At 35.7% G+C, this 23723-nt stretch overlaps 1 protein-coding gene across 5 annotated transcripts in view; it reads left to right on the top strand.

The window, feature by feature from the left end:
* Nucleotides 1–23723, top strand: part of CEP128 (centrosomal protein 128) — a 398532-nt gene that overhangs the window by 157013 nt on the left and 217796 nt on the right. For all 5 annotated transcript variants that reach the window (XM_040477908.1, XM_040477910.1, XM_040477907.1 and 2 more), the window contains one exon: nucleotides 12247–12439. In XM_040477908.1, coding sequence (XP_040333842.1) covers nucleotides 12247–12439 — 193 coding nt within the window. The remainder of the gene's footprint in view (nucleotides 1–12246; nucleotides 12440–23723) is intronic.

The following is a 23723-nucleotide window of genomic DNA, read 5'->3' as shown; positions in this document are numbered from 1 at the left end:
TTCATAAATCTGCCAAATGAATTTCTTCTGTTAGTGTTAATCCTGGAAGAACTAGGGGACTGGGTGAGGATAGGGTCACTGTTGCTTTGTCGACATTGGTTACATAATATAAATATGAAGTCCAACTCAGAGTTGGACCAGGCTTATATGTAAAATAACCAAAGAATGGCAAGAACCATATAATACAGGGAGGAAGAGGATTGAGAATTAGGAAATACCATTGAGGAACACCAGGCAATCCGTTCCAATAGATCAGCGATTTGTTTTTGTCATAAATCCTAATAAGGCATTTAGAGGCCAAATTTTATTCAGTTTAACAAGAATTTACTGACTAGCTACTGTGTGCCAGATGCTAGATTACATGCTGTGGGCATAATAATGAATTTGGCATGATCCTTTCTCTTGAGGAACAGTTTATTTTCCTAGAAAAGCTGACACATTGATAATTTCAATATTATGTCTAAGAGCAGTGATACAGGTGTGCAGAGGCCACCATGGAGTCTGATCCCTCAAGTGAATTTTGAAGCTGGGCAGATAAAGAGGAAAGACCAGGCATGCACAGTAAACAATTGTAGGCATGGTATAGAAGAGAAACAGCATGATAAATGGAAAGAAACCCCAAGCGATTTGTCAATACAAGATGAAAATATGAGGCAGAGAATGGCAGGGATGAGGCTTTAGAAAGAGGTAGAGCATAGGTAACTAAGAAGAACATTGTATGCTATTTTAGAAGTTTGACTTCAGTTCTGCATTTAGGGAGAACCACAAAGGAGATTTGAACAGGATACTGATAACTTTGTACTCCTATTTTAGAAGCATTACTCAGATAGTGATGTAAAAGGTGGAGTAGAAGTGGGAAGACTAAAGGCAGGAAGACCAGTTAAGAGGTCTTTGGGTGAGACCAAAGTCTCTGGGGTGAAAGTCCAAACCAAGGAAATTGTAGAGATTCAGAGGAAGGGACAGATTGAAGTAATGCTTTGGTGACAATATGCAGATGATGTTTAATGTTATGTCAGATGGAGTGGTAGAGAAGGAGATACCTATGGTTTTCAAGACTAAGTAGGAGATCTCACTCAAAGTTCAGTATGTGAATAGATCAACATGCAGAGTCCTAGATAGGCAAGCCAGCAGAAGTACTGAAGGAGTTTCTAGCACTGGGATTGATGTCTAGAAAGTCCCATTTGGACAGGAAGCCCCAAAGAGAAGCAGGGACAAAGGCAAAGATAGCGCTTAGGTGCAAATCATGGGAAGAAATGAGAAGTTGCGAAGACACTGACAGAAAATGCGGGCAGATGATCAAATCTCGAGCAGGCAAGTACTCTCAAGATGGAAAGACAGTCATAGAGAATATCAATCACTGTTGATCCCAGATCTTGAGTTAATCATTTTGTGATAGCAAATAAAAGAAAAGCTGGTGTCAGATGCTCTTCAGCATAAGGCAGGATCCTGAGTGCTGTTATTTACAGAATATATTTAATTCTGGAAGTCTAGTACTAATTATTCCCTTAAGATGCAAAAAGGTAAATTTATATGCTTCTTTGGCTGTAACACTTTCTTCCTTCTTGGAATACACACACACACACACACACACACACACACACACACACACACACACACACATATTCCTTCTTGGAAATATATATATGTATATATTTAAAGAGTAATTAGGAATGTGACATTTTTTTCTACTCAGATTACTTCCTCAGCTTAAATATCACTGAAGAATAAATAGCAAGCAGATTAGATTTCAGTAAATCTACTAATTCTCAAATATTTTATTTGATCAGAACTGTAAACTTTTAAGGTTATATAGATAAGAAATAGACTTCCAAAGTATTGGGGGATTTTCCTTTTTTACTCTGTTTGATATCATTCCAGAGAGTCCCACTTTTAATGGTATAATGTGTTCTGGTATTGCTTTTCCTGCCATTTTTGGAATATTATAACTGAAGCAGCTTCAGAGATCATGTAGTCTAACTTCCTTGTTTTATAGATGAGAAGGAGGCCCTGGGAATTGTTTACCTCATGACATAAAGCTAGTTACTGAGAAGGATTTAGAACCTGGGTCTCTGAATTCTGTGCCAGTCTTTCTTGATTGGTAGTATAATCTACCTTTGAATATAAACCTTGATTTTATGCATATTGTCTTTTTAGTGATACGGATTTTTTTTTAAAACACCCATTGTATGAGAAGTATCAGACCCAGTATATTTAATTCTTGTTGAAGGATGTGAATAATCATCTAGCATTTTATCCTTCCAGTGTAGACATCAAAATGAGATACAAATACTCAGGTATCTTGATTCATTAAAGATACTTTAGATTGCGTGTATGGAACACATTCAGTTTAATTGAAGAAAAGCATTTTGTATTTTTACATATGAACTCTTATTATGGAGTTATTTTTTTTCTTCATGATTTTATTCATAACTATGTAGGAAACCAGAGAGAATATTACTAAAAGAGGTTTTGAGGTTGATTTGGGATTGAATTTTGCACTTCAGTTTAATTTTTGTTTTGGTTTCCTGGCACATTCTCAGAAATTGCCATCGTCTTCCTTTACCTTTGGTTTTTCTATTAACATTTCCTCTCAAAATTGTTTTTTGAGTTGTGGCAAAGGAAGTACGGTAGTTAAAAGCAGCAAAATTATGGGCCCTGGTATTATTGCTAACTCTATCAGCTATAATCTTTTTATTCGAATTTTCTATTTCCCTTGGTTTTGGCTTTGAGTCATTCCTTAATGACTTTAGTATATTATTACTCTAAATCTCAGTAGAGGATTCTTACAGATTAAAAAGATCATTTTGATTGTTTTACTAGATACTTATTCCCACCTAATTGCAAGCTGTCAACTATGAAGGTAAAAGACTGCCTTATTTAGAAATTCTTTCTCTATTATAGTTTATTTAGCAATACTTGCTGATATAGTTAAATAAATGAGCCTATTATGTAATCTTTAAGATGCTCTTGTGAGTGGTTAATAGAATGGTGTTTGCACTGTGATTAATAGCCTTGTCAGGTAATTATTATTTGGAATTGGTAAAGTTATTCCTATGCTGTGTTCCAAGCTGTTTCTCCAAGGCGTTTAATGAAAGACGTTGGGTGTTTCTCTAGCAAACACTGATTCTCATAATTGACTATTTGTTGATTAAATTTCCATAAGTTGATATTTTGTTTTGTAGGATTAATAATATATTCTGCATACATATTCAATTCATAACAAGCATCTAACTATATAAAGGCTTTGTTGGAATAAACTGAAGCCATAGGTCAGTTTGTTTAGGCCATTATAACAAAATACCACAGACTGGTGGCTCAAACAACAGATAATTTATTTTCTTACAGTTCTAGAGCCTAGAAGTCCAAGGGCAAGGTGTCAGGGTTAGTTTCTGGTGAGGCCTCTTCTTGGCTTGTAAATGGCCACCTCTCATGTAGGGGGACGGGCATTATGGGGGGATGGGATAGGAGTATTATTGGAAGAATTGGGGGTTGGAAGACAGAGTGTCTCTTCCTCCTCTTTTAGGGATGCCAGTCCTATAGGATGAGGGCCCTACTGTGGTAACCTCATTTAGCCTTTATTACTTCCCTAAAGGCCTTATTTCTAAACAGAGTCACCTGAGGGTTAGGACTTCATATAAACTTGAGGGGGGTACAATTAGTCCATAACACATATCAAACCTGATTAATGCTTTGGTTCAGAAATTGTGGGTTTTTTTGTTTTGTTTTGTTTTTCTACCAAAATCAGTACAATTATTGTTATGACAACATATCTTTTTGTTTCTCCATTATCAACCCTTAGCAATGGTACTGAGCACCGGCCAAAGATTAGGATGGAGTAAGTAGGAAATCTTTGAGAACAGGGAAATGAGTCCTTAGGTTTTAAATTTGCATTTAAATCACTGTGCAAGAACAGATTAAACAGGGTGATTCAAACTGGTGATCCCAAAAGACTCACTTTGTTTGGGCCACATTGGTTTTAAAACAGAGAATTGGTAGCGAGCATTTAAAAAAACTTTACAATGGCATACTTACAGCATGGAATTTGTTTTTCTTTTGAGGTATCAGAAGATCTGATAACATTAGTGTTTCATTCTTATGTGATAGGAAACTGTTGGATCTGAGAAGAACCATGGACATAATCCTATTAGAAGGACCATCCTTCCAGCCCTTCTTCCTGGTTGTATTTTTATAATCCAAATCAATAGTGTTCAGGTCCTAAATGTGTTACTTATGAATGTTCGTTAAACTTTCTTAATGTAATAATACAAAATTTTTTTTTGATTTTTTTTGTTTGTTTTCAAGATATTTTATTTTTCTGTTTTATTAAACACAAGGTGCTTCCTCTTTACAAGAACTTAACGGCATCTAATTTTTCACTTAATTGCATGTGTCCTGTCCTCACTATGTGCAAAACAGTGTACTAGTTTTAGTGTGTGTTTGAGCATACAAACATGAACACACATCCACTCCCAGGGTGCTTTAAATTGAAGAATATTTTTAAATTCTTGCAAAAAGTCTTTTAAGGATTTAGTATATCAAATTCATTAACATTCAAGGATAAAGATGTGCACGTGTTTAAGGTGCCAAATAAGTAGCAAAAAGGCTTGGTTGAAAATATATCTTTTCCAGAAATTATACATCTAACTTTCCCCTTTTCCCTTGCATAATACGATAATTATTTGGGCTTTTCCATTTATTTATTTTTCTTGAGTAACTGCTAAAGTTTGATGAGGTGAACAAAAGGTATGATCAAAGGTGAACAAAAGGTTCAGATTGTAGTTTCTTTTTTTTTTAAGTTTATTTATTTATTTTGAGAGACAGAGCATGCATGCATGAGTGGGGGAGGGGCAGAGAGAAGGAGAGAGAATCTCAAGCAGGCTCTGTGCTCAGAGCACATACCCACATGGGGCTAGAACTCACAAACCATGAGATCATGACCTGAGCCGAAATCAAGAGTTGGCCGCTTACCCGACTGAGCCACCCAGGTGCCCCTATTCAGGTTGTAGTTTTGACATAGAAGCAGGCAGCAATAGTGTAGACTTTCTCTTATTTTGCCTGGTTAATATCAATTAATAAATGACTTAGTGATGTTTTAGAATAATTTTCCAACTGACTTATATCTAAAACTACTGATTAAATTGTCTAGAATAATTTTTTGTTACATAGTGTGTTGAACATATTTTCATTTTCAAGACTTTAGCAATATAGAAGTATGGAGAATAAATTTGGAATATATGTTCTCCTTTCCCTCTTGACACCTCTCTCCTGAGTGGGCATAATCATCATCAACAATTTGGCATTCATATTTTCAGTCCTGTATTGGTTTGGTGGGTTGAACTCCAGTTGTTTTTGATAAAGATGTATATTTTAATTGCTAAATATAGTGGCCCTTTCCTTTGGCAGTCTTTGACACTAAGCATATCCATCCTGTTGTAGTATTTTCCTTTTCTTCCTTTGCAAAACTCGGATTTTCTTCCTGCCATTCCAACTACTTCTCAGCTTTATTTTTCGTTTCTCTTCCATTCATCTCTTCTAAATTCTTCTCTCTTGTCTCCATAGACACTCCATGGGCTGTTTTGCCTTGATGCTGTTGATTCTTTACTTTGTATCTCTCATCCATATCTCTCGAGCTTTAGATCTATATATCCAACCAGTCATTTACACTTCTCTGTGTTAGTCCTAACAAAGTCAGCTTATTCCAATCTGTTGTTAACTTTTTAACCCCTAAATCTTTGCTTCTAGTTTTCCTCTTTCACATTTCTTCAGCTAGAAACACCAGTACTGATTCCTTTCTCTCTTTTCCCCCTAACATTTAAGTCTCAAGTACACACACTTGGGTCCATTCCATGTCATTTTTGCTTGTTTTGAATATTGGTAACATTCTCCTGAGTTCCAGCCTCCAACATGTGCTCCACTCTCTCCATAGAGTGTGCTTTTGAAAGAATAGTCCAATTCACTTCCTTCTCTCTCTCATATTGTGGTTCGGTGGGGATGGTGGTATATGACTCATCCTGACCTTTGACCCTATATTCTGCCTCCATGCTTTATTTAGAAAAAAGTTGTAGTAGAAAATGTTCCTTTTATTTGGTAGAGAGTTGACTATGTTTCCTGGTTTCCTGTCCTATGGAAGCTTTTTATCTTTTTGTATTTGCGTGGGAATTTCAAAATGGATATTGGGAAATGAAGCAGTCTTAATTAAAGTTTACAATCATATTTGGAAGTCCACAGCTCAATTTATTTTTTAAAAAAATTTTAATGTTTATATACTTTTGAGAGAGAGAGAGACAGACAGAGTATGAGTGGGGGAGGGGCAGAGAGAGAAGGAGATGCAGAATCTGAGGCAGGCTCCAGGCTCTGAGCTGTCAGCACAGAGCCAGAGGCAGGTCTTGAACTCACAGGGTGCAAGATCATGACCTGAGCCAAAGTCGGACGCTTAACTGACTGAGCCACCCATGCACCCCACACAGCTCAGTTTCAGTTGGAGACTTCCAAGGGGTGCCTGGGTGTCTCGGTTAGGTATCTGACTTCTGCTCGGGTCATGTCTCGCGGTTCGTGGGTTTGAGCCCCGCATCGGGCTCTGTGCTGACAGCTCAGAGCCTGTGCTTCAGATTCTGTGTCTCCCTCTCTCTCTGCCCCTCTGCCACTCATGCTCTGTTTCTGTCTCTCAAAAAATAAATAAACATTAAAAAATAAAAAGAGAAAAGTAAGTTGGGGACTTCCTGTTTTTATCTAGTGACATTCAGGTAGGACAGAGGCCTATAAATTATGTAGCAGATACTAAAGCCAGGTGTCATCTCCACAAGGAGATTTAATTTTAATTTGTTTTTCTGTCCCTTATTTACCTTCTTCCTTTTGTTAATTGTTAAATAGCTGAATTGTTATATAATTCACATATCATACAATTGACCTATTTAGACTGTATCACTCATTATTTTTAGGTGTATTCACAGAGGTGTGATGCCACAACCACAATGAATTTTGGAATATTTTATCACCCTAAAAGAAAATATGGACCCTTTAGTTATCACCTCCCAAATTTGTCCATCCCACTCACCCCTCTTAGAGCCTTAGTCAACAAGTAACCTTTCTATCTCTATAGATTTGCCAGTTCTTGACATTTCCTATAAACGAAATCATACAGTATGTGGTCCTTTATGATGACTTCTTTCATTTAGCAGAATGTTTTCAAGGCTCATCTATGTCGTAGCATGTGTCAGGACCTCACTTCATTGCTAAATAATAGTCCCATGTACGGATATACCACATTTTACTCATCCATTTATCAGTGGATGTTCATTTGGGTTTTTTCCATTTCTTGGCTATCATGAATAATGCTGCTATGAACATTCGGTTACACGTTTTTGCATGACTGTATGTTTTCGTTTCTTCTAAAAATATACTCAGGAGTAGAACTGCTGGGTTATATGGTAACTATGTTTACCCTTTTGAAGAATTGCCAGATGGTTTTCCAAAGTGACTGCATGATTGTACACTCCTACCATCATTATATAAGAACTCTAATTCCTCCAAACATACCAACAGTTGTTATCATATGTCTTTTTGATTCTAGCTGTCCTGCTGGGTGTGAAATGGAATCTCACTGTGATTTTGATTTGCATTTCTGTGATGCTTAATGATTCTGAGCATCTTTTCATGTGATTATTGGCCATTTGTGTTATGTTTTTTGAAGAAATGTCTCTTGCTTAATTCATTATGTCTTTTTATTTTTATTTTTTTTTTAATTTTTTTTTAATGTTTATTTATTTTTGAGACAGAGAGAGACAGAGCACGAACAGGGGAGGGGCAGAGAGAGAGGGAGACACAGAATCTGAAACAGGCTCCAGGCTCTGAGCTGTCAGCACAGAGCCCGACGCGGGGCTCGAACTCACGGACCGTGAGATCATGACCTGAGCCGAAGTTGGACGCTTAACCGACCAAGCCACCCAGGCGCCCCCATTATGTCTTTTTATTACTGAGTTCTTTATGTATCGTTCTAAATTGTTCTTTCTCAGATATATGGTCTACAATTATTTTCTCCTATTCAATGGGTTGTTGTTTCACATTGTTAATTGTGATCTTTGAAGCACAATGTTTTAATTTTGGTGAAGTCTAACTTAACAGCTTTTTTCTTTGGTTGTCTGTGCTTTTGGTGTAATATCTAGGAAATCAAGGTTGCCAGACCAAGGTTACCAAGACTTACACCTGTGCTTTCTTCTAGGAATCTGCTGTTTTTAGTTCTTACATTTAGGTCTTTGACCCATTTTGAGTTAATTTTTGAAAATTTTATTTAGTTTGAGAGAGTGGGGGAAGGACAGGGGGAGGGAGAGAGAGGGAATCCCAAGCAGGCTCCATACTGATATCTTGGAGCCTGACACGAGGCTCAAAGCCAGGAACTATGAAATCATGACCTGAGTTAAAATCTAGAGTCGGGTGCTTACCCAACTGAACTACCCGGGTGCCCCTTGAATTAATTTTTGAAGATGGTATGAAGTATGGGTCCAACTTTATTCTTTTGCATGTGAATATTCAGTTTTCTCAGTACTATTGGTTGAAAAGACTGATCTTTCCTCATCAGATTGTTTTTGGAACCTTTGTTGAAAATCAATTGACAATATATATGTATGGGTTTAATTCCACTGATCTATGTCTGTCCTAATGCCAGTACCACACTGTCTTGATTACTCTGGCTTTCTAGTCAGTTTTAAAATCAGTTAAGTGTGACTCCTCCAACTTTGATCTTTTTTCAACACCTGTTTTTGGCTATTCTGGGTCCCTTGAATATCCATATGAAATTTAAGATCACATTGTCAATCTCTCCAAAGATCTCAGCTGGGATTTTGATAAGCATTGCATTAAATCTGTAGATCAGTTTGGGGAGTATTTCTCTTAATACCTTAATGATATTAAGTTTTCTCGTGTATGTACATGTAAAATCTTCTCATTTATTTAGGCCTTCTTTAATTTTTTCAACAGTTTTTTGTAGTTTTCAGAGTATAAATTTTGAACTTCTTTTTAAAAGTATGTTTTTCTTTTTAAATGTATGTTACTCTTTTGATGCTATTGTAAACAAGATGGTCTTTTTAACTTAGTTTTGGATTGATGATGCAAGTGTATAGAAATACAAGTGATTTATGTATAATGATATTTTCCTGCATGATTGCCCTGCTATGACCTCCTGGTACAATGTTAGATAGAAATGGTTAGAGCAGACTTTATTTTCTTGTTTATGATCTTAGGGATAAAGCATTCTGTCTTTAACCATTAAGTATGATAATAGGTATGGGCTTTTCATAAAAATGTTTTATCAGGTTGAAAAATTTCCCTTCTGTTCCCTTCTGTTCAGTGTCTTTATTGGGAATAGGTGTTTAATTTCATCATACACTTTTTTCTGAATCTTGATATGATCATGTAGCTTTTGCCCCTCCTTCTCACAAACAGTCTGTGGAAATGGCAGATTGGATACCACTATTCTCAGGCTGCAGTGTCTGAGGTGGAGTGGCCACACTATCAGTGAGGGGTTGATAATGGAAGGAATCCCTAGTTTGTCCACTTCACTTGCCAGCAATTTAGCTACTCAAATCAGAACTATGACGGTGAAAAATCCTAGCCATCTGACCTTCCAGTGCCATACTTACTATTATGATCTGTTTCTGCTCACATCACTTTTGATTCCAGATGTGTGAATTTTCCAAATGAGGTAATTCTCCAGTTCTCTGCAGATACCAACAGGGTGTCCCACAATTTAATTCACCTCTGACACAAACTAACCAGAGTTAGTACAGATACCACAGGTTAAGGGCTCGGCCCCACCTGTACCCAATTCAGATATCCCCAGGTTACCTACACTTCCTTCTGACCTGGCTACAAATTGGGGGTTCTCATGGCTCTCTCTCCAGGTTCAGTAATTTGCTGTCATGGTTCACAGGCCTAAGGGAAATACTTTACTTACCAGTTTATTTATAAAGGATACAAATAGCCAAATTATGGAAAGAGCCTAAATGTCCATCAACTGATGAATGGATAAAGAAATTGTGGTTTATATACACAATGGAATACTACGTGGCAATGAGAAAAAATGAAATATGGCCTTTTGTAGCAACGTGGATGGAACTGGAGAGTGTGATGCTAAGTGAAATAAGCCATACAGAGAAAGACAGATACCATATGGTTTCACTCTTATGTGGATCCTGAGAAACTTAACAGGAACCCATGGGGGAGGGGAAGGGAAAAAAAAAAAAAAGAGGTTAGAGTGGGAGAGAGCCAAAGCATAAGAGACTGTTGAGAACTGAGAACAAACTAAGGGTTGATGGGGGGTGGGAGGGAGGAGAGGGTGGGTGATGGGTATTGAGGAGGGCACCTTTTGGGATGAGCACTGGGTGTTGTATGGAAACCAATTTGGCAATAAATTTCATATATAAATAAAAAAAATTAAAGTCATAAGAGGATATGAAAACAAAAAAAAATAATAAAGGATACAAATAAGCAGCCAGATGAAGAGGTTATACCTGCAAGGTCTATATAGGGCAAGGTCTCCAAGAGTCCCCGTGGTGTTTGGGGATGTCTCATGCTCCTGGCATGTGGCTATATTCACCAGTCTGGAAGCTAATCCAACCTCATTGTTCAAGAGTTTTTAGGGGTGCCTGGGGGGCTCAGTAGGTTCAACTACCTAAACCACCTCATTAGCATGAGCTTGGGTGTAATCTAAGAGCTTGTTATGAATAACAAAGGACATTCTTCTCACTCTGGAAGTTCCTGGGCTTTAGGAGCTGTGTGCCAAGAATAAAGGACAAAGACCAAATATCTTTCTTATTATGCCACAATACCATATAACTTGACTGTGAACTGGGGGAAGAGGGACCCCTGTCTTGGCAATACCCTCCCAGAACGTGGAGTGGGGCTTTTGTCATGCAGGGTGCAGTCCTTCCCCTGCCCACATCTAGCTTCCACCTCGCATTTTCATTAAAGAGCAGCTTGGCAGAACTCCTCGTGCCATCATTCTGGAAGGCAAACTTCCATGAAGTCCCCCCTTTGTTTCTGATGAGCGTTTGTGATAAATGTGATCTAGCTTTTGCCTTTACAAGCTCCATTTCCCTTCATGTAACACATTCACATACTATACCTTGGTCATCTTACAATATTATCATATAATTTTTCCATAATTTGACTAGTGATAATATTTCTTCTGTGTCATAGAGATACCATCTGCTCGACAGACCTTCTGACCAGAGAAACTGGGCATCTTTTTCTGTTCTGGGGGGTGTTTGAAAGCTGATACATGTGGGGATCCCCCAGTCTAGCGGCTGTATCCCAGTCTCACTTTATCATAAGCTATCCTACTGCCGCTACTTTTAATATACTGTGGCATATCCTGAGAACTTCCTAGATTTCTGGAGGCCTAGAACTTTCTTGCTTACTGATGAATGCTGTTCCAGAAAATTCTCCCTTAGCTTAACCTAACTTTCCTGTTTAGTCCACTCTTCCTTTAATTTGCTTTTTACTGAAGTAAAGACTTTTATTTAGAATCAAATAGAACTTGAAGGATAGACTCACTTGGGAAGGTCCTGAGACATGACTGAAATCCTGTCCTAGTGAAGGTGAAAGAAAAATTTATTTATTTATTTATTTTTTACTCATCCCTGATTTAAATATCTAACTAATAAAGATGGTGTGGTTAGAGTCTGAGAAAACGAGAGTTGCTTCAACTAAATTCCCTAGTCTTTTAAATGTGGGAAAATACTAACTTTGTCTCCCTCCTGTGATATAGAATATCTTTTCCCGATTAGCTGGACCCTTGGGAATATGCATTTTTAAAACCAAAACTATGAATTTTATCTTTCTTTTTTAAAAAATCTTTGAATTAAACTCTATTTTGTAACAAGTCTCTAGTTCTATTGTGTGGTATGTTTGACTTTAAAATGCTTTAAAGTGTACCAGATTGCCTTATATATCACATCAGGGATCTAATTGGAGTATGACTGGGAATCCAGCAGGCCAGACTTCTCTGTAGTATTACCTTTACAAACCTGATAGAGGATATCAGATATTTTATAAAAATCCAAGAAAATTTGGCTTAATTTCGACACCATCTTTGAAGTCATTATGGAAATTAAAACATTATAGATTTTTTTTTAATTTTGCTTATGTTTGCTATGGTCTGTTCAGTTATCATGACTTTTCCTTCATGTTTTGAAATGCTACTGTTTTCTAGATTTTTTGAAAAATTAGATATATGTGTCATTTTTTTAGACTAAACTTAAGTGGCTCTGTGAGGAACTGAAGGAGAGAGAAAACAGAGAGAGGAGTCTGCGGCACGAGCTGATGCTGTGCAGACAACAGCTGAGGAGTATGACCGAAAACAAGGAATCTGAGCTCCAGTGTCTCTTCGAACAGATAGAAAGACAAGAGCAGCTTCTGGAAGAAATACAACAAGAGAAGAGAGGTGTGTTAGCTGTTCTTACTCTTATTTTTCTTTGTTTACATTCGTGGAATCCTAGGATTGAGGGAAAAAACAAAACAAAGCCATTTCCGTTGTCTCTACTTGGAATATTTCCAAATCCCTCTCCTTTCCTTGTCTCTGGTCTCCCTGTCTTTCTTCATTTCTGGATCCAGAAGAGGAAACTGTTCGCCCTGAGAGTTTTTCCTTCAGCTAGTACATCTCTCCTATGTACATAGCCCTGTGTCCGTGGCCATTAGGAAGTTTGCATTTGGTAAGATGTGTGTTCTTCCCTGATAAAATGCTGACGTTTATATTTTACTTCAGTAAAATATTCATAAATTTATTCAATAAATATTTACTCTGTGCCAATTTTGTCGTGGACACTATTATAGGTGCTGAGGATACATCAGTGAATAAAGGGGAAAAAAAGTCCTCTTGTTTAGTTTACATTGTATTGAGTGGAGTGACAGAAAATAAATGTAATAAATAGGTAAATTGTTTAATATATTAGAAGGTTATAAGCACCATGGCAAAAAGAGTAGAGTAAGGGAAGGAGAGTTTGAGGCAATACTTTACAAGTTAGACAGGAACTTTGGAAAACTGCTTTTCTGTTTGGTTCTAGAAGGGATGCATCGTGACGGGAAGAAGAAAAATAGCACTGTGTATCGGAATCCTGTGGGTATCTTGTGTCAGGCTTAGGTCTTTCTTTATTGGTGAACTTCATTAATTTAAGAAAGAAACTTAATGTAGGGTCCTACTAAGAAAAACATAACTTTGACATATGATAATCCTCTAAAATTTGTTTTGGTTTTTCATTTTAGTTATCAAGATGATGATGATGATTCTTCCTTCCCCTCCTCTTCCTCCTCTTCCTTCTCTTCTCCTTCTCCTCCTCCTCCTCCTCCTCTTTCTCCTCCTCCTCCTCCTCCTCCTCCTCCTCCTCCTTCTTTTTGTTTTATTTATTTATTTTTGGGGGAGAGAGAGAGCTGGGGCCCGAGACAGAGAGAGGGAGGGATCAAGAATCCCAGGAGGGCTCCACATTGTCAGCAGGGAGCCTGACGTGGGGCTCAAACTCACACACTGTAAGATCATGACCTGAGCCAAAATCAACAATCCGACACTTAACTGACTGAGCCACCCAGGTGTTGCCCCAGTTATCAGGATTATTCTTTCTACATGTTCCAGTTAAAAATTATTTATTGCTATACTGCAGTGATTCTCAATTTTTTTTTTTTTTTGCTATCAGGACCACATTATATTCTTAAAAAGGCAAATAATATCTTCATATTATTAATAAGGGGTCTTAGATAGTTCCCAAACCATCTTTTGTGAACTACCGCTCTAGTGCACTTGAAAGATGCAAACTGTGCTAGTAGTGAAAGTCAGAGGATGCCTCTACACGCACACACACACACACGCACACACACATACAGACAGTACAACAGAATCTTTTCTTTTTTTTCAAAAAAAAGTTTTTTAATGTTTATTTATTTTTGAGACAGAAAGAGACAGAGCATGAGTGGGGGAGGGGCGGAGAGAGGGAGACACAGAATCTGAAGTAGGCTCCAGGCTCTGAGCTGTCAACGCAGAGCCTGATGCAGGGCTCAAACTCACAGACCTTGAGATCATGACCTGAGCCGAAGTCAGACACTCAACCAACTGAGTCACCTAGGTGCCCCACAACAGAATCTAATTATGGAATTTATAGCTAAAACACTGTATGATCTCTGAACATGTTATAGATTATTCACTGACACTAGATTGCAACCTGGTTTTACTTTTAGTAAACATTGTCAATATTGTCACCCAGTAAATCATTTCTTTTGTATAAGGATTAATGCAATTGTATATTATAAATAACTGTAACTGTTAGCAGGATGAATCCAAGGAGAAAGAACCAAATATTTGTGCACATAAGTAATTATTTTCAAATGCCCAGCTTTTTCATAAAAGCTTCAGAAGATAAGTTGTAAAGTTTATAATCTCTCAAGGTGATTCTTTTATTTCTACTTTTCAAATTTAATAAAAATGTATTGATTGTTTTATATCTATATAGCACTTGAATTCTTTTATGCATCTTAAAATTAGCTTGTCAGTTTTTTAAAGAGAATCTACTAGTATTTTAATGGGACTGTGTTGAATGTACACATTTAAGAATGGACATCTTAATATTGAATCTTCCAGTCCGTGAACATTGTGTATATTATACATTTATTTAGGTTTTTAACTTTTCTCATGGATATTTTATACTTTTCAACTAACAGGTCTTGAACATCTTTTTTAGATTTATTCCTACTTTGTCTCTTATTTATGATGTTATATTAAATGTCATTTTATTTATTTATTTATTTTTATTTTTTAAGTGTTTATTTATTTTTGAGAGAGACAGAGAGACATAGCCTGACAGGGGAGGGGCAGAGAGACAGGGAGACACAGAATCGGAAGCAGGCTCCAGGCTCCAAGCTGTCAGCACAGAGCCCAATGTGAGCCTTCAACTCATGAACAGTGAGATCATGACCTGAGCTGAAGTCGGACGCTCAACCGACTGAGCCAACCAGGCACCCCTTAAATGTCATTTTAAACGTTGAATTTCCAACATTCTTTTCTAATAGAAATACAATTGATATTTTTTGTATGTATTAACCTTGTATTCTGCAACCGTGTTAAGCTCATTTGCTAGTTGTAGTAGCTTTTTTGTTAGCTGTTTGTTGTTATTGTTGTTTTTGGTTTCTTAGCACTTAGGGTTTTCTTTGTACATGATCATGTCATCTGCAAATAAGGACAGTTTTGGTTCTCCTGCTTGTTTTTTTTTTTTTTTTTTTTTTTTCCTTAATCAACTGGATGGAACTTCCAGTACGTATTAAACTAACCTTATATTTTTGGGATAAACTCTATCAAAATGTATTTTTCCTTTTACATATAGCTGGATTTGATTTATTAATAGTAAGATTTTTTGCATCTATGTTTATGAAGAATATTCTGTAGCTTCTTCTAATGTCTTTATCTGATTTGAATGTTAGTATAACAGTGACCTTTTAAAATGAGTTGTGTTTTGCCTTTATGTTTTGGAAACATTTGTATGAAGTGTGTATTATTTCTTTTTAAATGTATGATAGAATTGATTAAAGAAGCTTTTAGGCCTGTAGTTTTTGTCTGGGAGAGGTTTTAAATTTCAAACTCAAAGTCTTTTTTTTTTTTTTTTAAGTTTAATTTTTATTTTGAGTGAGAGTGAAAGAGAGAGAGAAAGTGTGAGCAGGGGAATGGGTAGAGAGAGAGATAGAGAGAGAATCCCAAGCAGGCTCCATGCTCAGTGTGGAGCCTGATGGGGCTTGATCTCACAACCACAAGATCACAACCTAAGCTCATATCAAGAGTCAGACGCTCAATTGACTGAGCCACCCAGGTGCCCCCAAATTCAAAAATTTTAATAGCTATATGACTATTCAGAATTTCTCCTTCTTGAGTTAGTTTTGTTAATGTGTGCCTTTCAAAGTATTGTTCATTTCATCTAAGTTGTCAAATTTATTGGCTTAAAATTTTTCATGATATCTCCTTTTTCTTTTCATTTCTGTGAGGTCTGTACTGGTGCTTCCTCTTATATTCCTGATATTGGTAATTTTCTCTCATTGTCTCTCTTTTGTTCTTTATAAGACTTGCTGAGTGTGTTATTAATTTTATTAATATTTTCAAAGAAACAACCTTTGAATTACTTTTTTATTTGTCTTTTTAATGTTTTATTGATCCCAAATTTTATTGTTTTCTTTATTTTAATTTTTGTATCATTTGCTTTTTTTCTGGATTCTTGAGCCTGATTTTAATACCTTTATTTCTTAATATCATCATTAAAGTTATAAATTGCTATCTTAGCAACACTTTAAATGTATTCCACAAATTTTGCAATATCATGTTTTCATTATCATTTAGTTTGAATTAGAAAATATTTCCCTTGTGATTTCTTCTTTGACCTATGGGATTTTTTTAGAAGTGCACTACTTCTAGTTATGTGGAGAGTTTTCTACATACTGTATTATCAATTTCTGACTTAGTACCCTTGTGGGTATAGAATATACTTTCCATGATTCTCATCCTTTGAAACTTATAAGGACTTGTTTTATGGCCCCAAATGTGGCCTGTCTTAGTGAATTTTCTATGTGCAGTTTAAAACAAGTAATGTTCTGCATTTGTTATGAAAAGTTTTGTAAATATCAGTTATGCCAAGTTGTTTCGTAACGTTCTCTGTCCCTGGTGATTTCTGTATCCCTACTGATTTTGTATACTTCTACCAATAACTTATAGAAGATTGTCAAAATATCCAGGTATTACTTTGAATGTGTGTATGTATGTCACTCTTTTTGCTTCATATATTTTTTGAGACTGCTATTAGATCCTATTTAGTATTGATTGTGTGAATGTTTCTAATAATGAACCTATTGTAATAGTCTCAATAAAAGCAAAAGAAGAAAGACGTTAGTAATGGCAACAATGCAAAAGGTGTTTTGTAGGAATTAGTACAGGATTGGGCAGTGTAGGTGATAGAAGACATACAGGAGATTCTAAGGTCTCAGTAGTTTTGCCATTGGGAGAAGTAAGAAAGTTAGGAAGTAGGGGATGATTTGGTGGCAGAGAAAGAGGGATTCTATTCTTTACCTATTCCTTAAAGTCATAAATGAAAAAAGGTTTTGCGAAGAACCAAACTTTTGTTAACAGAGAAATAATATGGTAATCTCCTGCCTTATATGTATAAGATGTATTAGGTGCTGTCTGGTGATTCAGAAATAGTGCAGACCTACTATGACTAATGAAGACCACGCAAAGGCTGTTATAGTTGGAGATGTATAAACATATTTATTAGGAGGTAGGGTGAAATAAATATGTTACTAGATATATAAGCAACATGTTCTGGTGAAAATGGAAGTATTGATTACTTGGGTAGACGCCCATATGGGGAAGTTTTTTGTAGGACATGGCCTTTGATTTAGATCTTGAAGAATATAGCAGGATTCCTGTAAGAGAGGAGGAACAAAGATTCTATGCTGGATTTATCTGCCTAGTGATCTCTTACTGCATACTTCAGCATTTGTTTACAATGGTATATACATAGGAGATGTGAAGGGCAGCAAGACCCATGATTAAATTTAGATATTTTGGAAATATCAAAATGAATTCTTGTAGAAATTTATGTTTGATTTCCTTCACCATCTTAGAAAGTTACCTGTCACATAGAACAGATATGGTTAACCTATTTATAAGTGAAACATGACAGAGAAACTTCCCGTTCATTGGAATTGCCATTCTTTGCACTAATATTTTTAGTTTGATTTAATGTCACATTACCTGACACATGCCGTGTTAACTAACGCCAGTGTGCAAGGAATTTATCAGTGAGTGTTGCCAGATTTGTAGATCTGAATTGTCTGTATTCCCTGGGCTATTCTAGGCCTGTAGGTTTTTGGCTGGAGTGTTCAAAAAGGAGAGGAACTCTACTGAGAAGTTAATGTCATGGCCCTCTTAGAAGTTGGTAATTATTGACTTAGAAATTCTTCATTATTATGAATGGTAACAAAGACAAGAGTAAAGAGATGTAAACTGCAGCTGGGAGTCATTAGGTATGATATTTTAACTTGTGTAAGTAGTCATTTTAAATATTTTCTTAATAACCTACTGCTCTCTACCTTCTTAATATTCTCATAAGCTCCTGCTCCTGTATGTGCCAGTATTTCTCTATAAAAATACTTTAAAACTATGAAGTTTACTAAAAACTAACATTTACATGGAAGTTGAAAAGATTCCTTTTTTCAAAGCTCTTCAGAAGGAGGGACATTTGTGTAGGATGATTTCATTTCATTCTTGCTATATGAAATGCTAATGGTGATGAACAAATATAGCAAGACAATTGTCTTAACATATTTTCCCTAAACTGAAATTACAAGGCTTTAAACAAGGGACCTGCCTTACTTCCCAGGCAGTCTGTGGTTGTGGCTGTGACTATTTATCATGCATAATATTTCTTCTTAGAGTAATTAGAAATTGACAAGCCTCTGAAATTTTTTTCCCTTAAAGATGAAATTTTATCTTCTTATCCAGTTTCTATTTTTGGGTACATGTTATACTCATTTGGCTTTTTGGGATTAGGTTGGATCTTCACCAAACCCTACTACCCTACTATTATGATAGATAGAGTGCCTAGAAAGATAGTAATTCTCCACAGCACGCACTGTGGTTTCAGCCTCCCTTAATCTATCTCTTCCTGTCATATATCACTTTTTGGGAATGTGCATGCAAGGATGAAATAAGCCATTGTCAGGGCCTCTTTGTTAGGGAGTTACCTTTTCTGAATAAAAAGGAAAATACTAATAGGATGTGGAAAAAGGGAAATAGTCCCCCAGTCACTTCAAGAAGTAATATTTTTTGCAATAGAAGACTACTTGCTCAGATTGTTTGTTTGTTTTTAGGGTAGCATCTATGCCTTAGCCAAGAAGTAGGTAATGGAGAAAAGATGCCTCAAAAAACAAAAGACAACACACACACACACACACACACACACACACACACACACACACACAAATGAACAAAGCAAAACAAAACTCACAGTGTACTGTATGTAACGAAAATAAACTCTGCATAACCAAAAGACAAATCAGTAAATATTTGGCAGAAGTTAACTAATTTAATCCGAGTGGTTTACATTTTGTTGATGACACTCTGGGATTAGGTAACAATATTTGTCTTTCCTAATATTTCAGTTATATGTTAAATTTTACAGTAGAAGTGTTTAAACCATTTATGTTTTTATTCATTTTGTGACAAAATTTTCTCAGAGGTTCCTGATTCACTTAGGGATGCTATAACATTGTTAGTAGTAATTCTAGCCCCATTTTGTACTATGATTTGAGTTAGCTCTCTAGTATAATATCCGAAAAAAAAATTTTTTTAATAGCTGAATACCAGTAAACAGTATTAAAAGTATCCATCTAAAATAGTCTATTAAGATGAATATTAAGATGAATATAACTTTTAGATTATTATTTTATTAATTAAGATGAATATAACTATTAAGATGAATATAAGATGAATATAACTTTTAGATTATTATTTTCTATTTGCTACTGATGATAGGCAAGCTTAAGCATCGTTATAAATGTTGAGTAGAAGGGTCCAGGAATGGAAGAAGTTGAACACTTAAAAGAAAGGTTAATTGTATAGCAGAATCCCAAAAAGTATGAGGGTGGATGGTATCAAAGGTCACAGTGGAAAAATGAGTCCTGGAAAGAACAAGGAAAAGAGTTTAGACTTTCCTTCCTTCCTTTTTTTGAATACACTACTATTTTTTGGCATTTTCACTTTATCACAATAATTTATGCAGTGATTTCCTTATTTTTATTGTTCCTCAACATCTGCGATTGGATTTCATTGATCTTTGCCTATTATATGGTCAATACCTGCTTGGAGAAATGGGTAGAAGGACTGAGAGGTGGCTACTGGATTTGCCAATTAAGGCTGAGACACCTGTTTTAGTGGAAGCTTTGTGAATTTTGAACCAGATCGTACAGTGTTTGTCATAACTATATTTTTTGCAAGCTTCTTCCAAAGGTTAACACTTGTCATGTAATAGCTATCCAAGGTGTAGAGCCAGCTTAGTGATAAAGCTTGTATTTTCTATACTCATTATTCTAGCTTTGTAGAATAGTTTGAGGATGAGCATTTTTACTCTGTAATAGAAATAAGACTCAGTTTTTTTTTTCTTCATTGCTATAAAATTGCTGTGCTGTTTAAGATACTGATTCTAAAAACACTCTGCAATTTTCATAGGTTCTCATTTACCTGATTTGTCTCCATGAGAGGTGTTCTCAACTTTAAAGGGCTTTTCCTTTGGTTCTACTGTTCCTGGAATTCTGAGAAACTCCTTTGAGCTGATTTCTCTGTTTTACTTTGTTTTTGTCTGGATCTCCGTACCAGTTTTGCAGCCAGATGACTGAACAGAAGATAATTTCTTAGAATTCATTTGTGGACAGAAATAAGGGAGAGCCTTGCAGTCTGAAGGCATCTTTCCTAACATCTTTCCTTGGCTACACATGGGGTCGCGTGGTTTGCATTTTGTGTGCGGCATATTTTATTTATTGGTTTAGTTTTCCCACCATTTACCCATTCATCTATTACTTATTCCCACATCACTTCAAGCAGTTTTTGTCTCATTGAAAGAATATTTGAGCATCATGGCACTTATGTAAATACTAGTCATTGTTGTCTAAGTCTAACAACAAGGAGAACCAGTTGTTTATTGCATATTGGAGTGTAATTAAGCATTCTAAATTAATTTAGGGGATGATCTCTAAATATAATATAATTTATTTATTTGGATTTTAGTCAGAAGAAATCTGTCTGGGACTTTATTTTACATTGTCATCAGTTCAGAAGTTGAGAGGTGTTGATTATTAGAGATAATGAAATACTCTTTTGATTGATAGATTGAGGAAATTATTTAAATTCATTAAACTGCTATTTTGTTTGATGTGAAATTATGTCTTCTTTATTTTCAGGCTTTCTTCATAATTATTTTCAAAAAAGAATTGAGAAATAGTATTTTTATAAAATTATGTCCACTATTTGAGTCGAGCTAGAAAATTTTTAATTCATTATTTTTTTTTTAATGTTTAATTATTTTGAGAGAGAGAGAGCACACAGAGGGTCAGAGAGAGAGAATCCTAAGCAGGCCCCACACTCTCAGCACAGAGACTGATGTGGGGCTCAGCGTCAAGAACCATGAAATCGTGAACTGAGCCAAAACTGAGAGTCAGACACTTAACCAACTGAGCCACCCAGGTGCCCCTAGAATTTTGTTTTAATCTTCACCTGTGTTTTTGCTTATATATGTTTCATTATAATACTTTTATTTCTTTTTTGAATAATTTTATTTCCTATATGTTTTATGTTATGATTTGAAATCCAGCCAGGTCATCAGAGATTGAAATTAAACACCATAGGTTGAGTGTTCCTAGGACCAGAATTAAATAAGTTAATGATATGCCTGGAGCTCCTGATACACAGATCTGTGCAGGTGTTAACTTCAGTTGAATATGAAATCAACATTGACATTGTTAGTAAGTTGGTAATAGAAAATATGACTAATTATTCTTTAGTTAGCCATAAGTATCTCTGCCCACCCATCCCTCTGTGGAATGAACCTAATGTTTGTACTATTTCTATTGGATAAACTTAATTTTAGAGACAAGCATTTTCACTATCTCCAGTAATATGCTTAGTTGGTAGTAATTAAGTATTGACTGGATGGAGAGTTCAGATATTTAAAGTTTGGATTTTTTTGTCTTCTAAATTACTGGAGGAGTGTGTGTGTGTGTGTTTGTTCTGAACTATATTCTGGAAAATCCAGAAATGTTAAATATATGACATGAATGAATTCTTAGATTTTCTTGTTTCATCCTCTGGTAGGTTACATTATTTTCTGCTGTTTCATAGTACAACAAAACTGGTATACTTGAGTTTGAATCATGAGCATATTCAAGGAGAAGAATAAGATAGAGGTACATGTGCTAAAATAGATTTGAATGAGTTCTTAGGTCAGCAAATAACTTTATTAAATTCAAACCATATCCTTGCTGTGTTGGAGCTCTTTTAAGCATTATGTCTTTTAAGTGTTACATCTTTTCTATTTTGTTGTATATGCAATAGTTATCAATTGTGATAGGCAGAATAATAAAAGCCTACCTCCCTCAAAGATGTCCACATCCTAATTCCCAGGTTTAATCTAATATGTTATATTACATGGCAAAAGAGATTCTGTAGTTGTGATTAAATTAAATATATTGAGAAGGGAGCTTATCCTGGATTTTCTGTTTGGACCAAGTGTAACATAAGAGTCCTTGAAAGTGAAAGAGGAAGCAGAAGAGGAAGTCAGAGTGATTCGATGTTAGAAAGACTCAATTTACTTTTGATGGCCTTGATGATGAAGGAGGAGGGCCATAAGCCAAGGAATATGGGTAGCCCATAAGAAGCTGGAAAATGCAAGGAAATTGATTTTTCCCTGGAGCTTCTACAAAGGCATGCACTTTTGCTGACATCATAATTTAGCCCAGTGTGTCCCATATCAGACTTCTACAGAATCGTAACATAATGAATTTGCATTGTTTTAAGGCACTAAATTTATGGTAATTCATTATAGGATTCATGGTAAACTAATACACCAATAAAATCGTGAAATTAGAGATTCGTGAGAGTTTCCCTGACACTTGATTCACTGCATATCGAGAAATTCTCTAGCCTGCTTGAACCTCTTGAGTACATGTGTCCATCTTGGATGTTTGTCAGAAAGTTAGGAATATACATATATTACTTTCAGTCTACTAAAATTAATTTTGAAATGCGCTCAGGCAGTTCTTAAAATGTGTGAAATGTGGTATTTTCAAAATGAATATAATTTCTTTATACTGTATGTATATATTTGGTACTCTTCATTTAGGTATAGCACGAAAATTCAAAGAAATTACATTGGGTCCTGAATGAACCTGAAATATAGATACTACTTTTTGGCTTAGGCTGCTGGGAGGCCTTTGTTCATTTCTAATCCTTCCCACCTTCACATTTTGTTATTCTTCCACTTTCCATAGTATTAAAATGTATATAAAGAAAATTAAAAAATAAAATCACAAATCAAAAATAGGGAGCCTAGAAATGTGTCCCCAGCACCTAGAGGAAGTTATTGTGGCTTATCACTTAATTTAGTTATGACTTTTCTGACATCTAAGAGGGATACTGTTGGGTCATATGATTCTTATCTTAGTTAAAGAGGGCCCGGAAACTTCTATAAGAAACAAACTTATTCTGGAAAATAAAATCTAAACTAAAATCAAAAGGAATATATTATATTCACCTTCCTACAGGCAATGTAACAAGTTGTGTTTCTGGTTATTGTGTAGGTAGTAATAAGAGCTAACATTTACTACTAGTGTGTCAGATACTAAGTGCTGTAAGCAATTTATTATTTCATTAATCCCCAAGTAGGTATTGTCATTCACCTTTGAAAAAACAAAAACAATTGGGGGTTCGTTTCTTTGTTGAAATTCTACAAAGTAACGAGGGACATGTTCTGACTTTTGTTGTCCTGAGGCACCTTGGCCTTCAGGCCCCTTCTTCTATGAAATAATTAAATTTTGGCTGTAGTGGTATGAGGATGAATATAATCCAGGATGGAGATATTATTATGTATTCATTATTATATAAATTTTTTCTTCTAGTTTTATAGAAAATTAAAATGAGTCATTTTCTTTAAAAA

This window comes from Herpailurus yagouaroundi, unplaced genomic scaffold, assembly GCF_014898765.1.
Source record: "Herpailurus yagouaroundi ecotype Mexico unplaced genomic scaffold, PumYag 141, whole genome shotgun sequence".
Taxonomy (NCBI): domain Eukaryota; kingdom Metazoa; phylum Chordata; class Mammalia; order Carnivora; family Felidae; genus Herpailurus; species Herpailurus yagouaroundi.
This window is presented reverse-complemented; position numbering and strand designations above follow the sequence as displayed.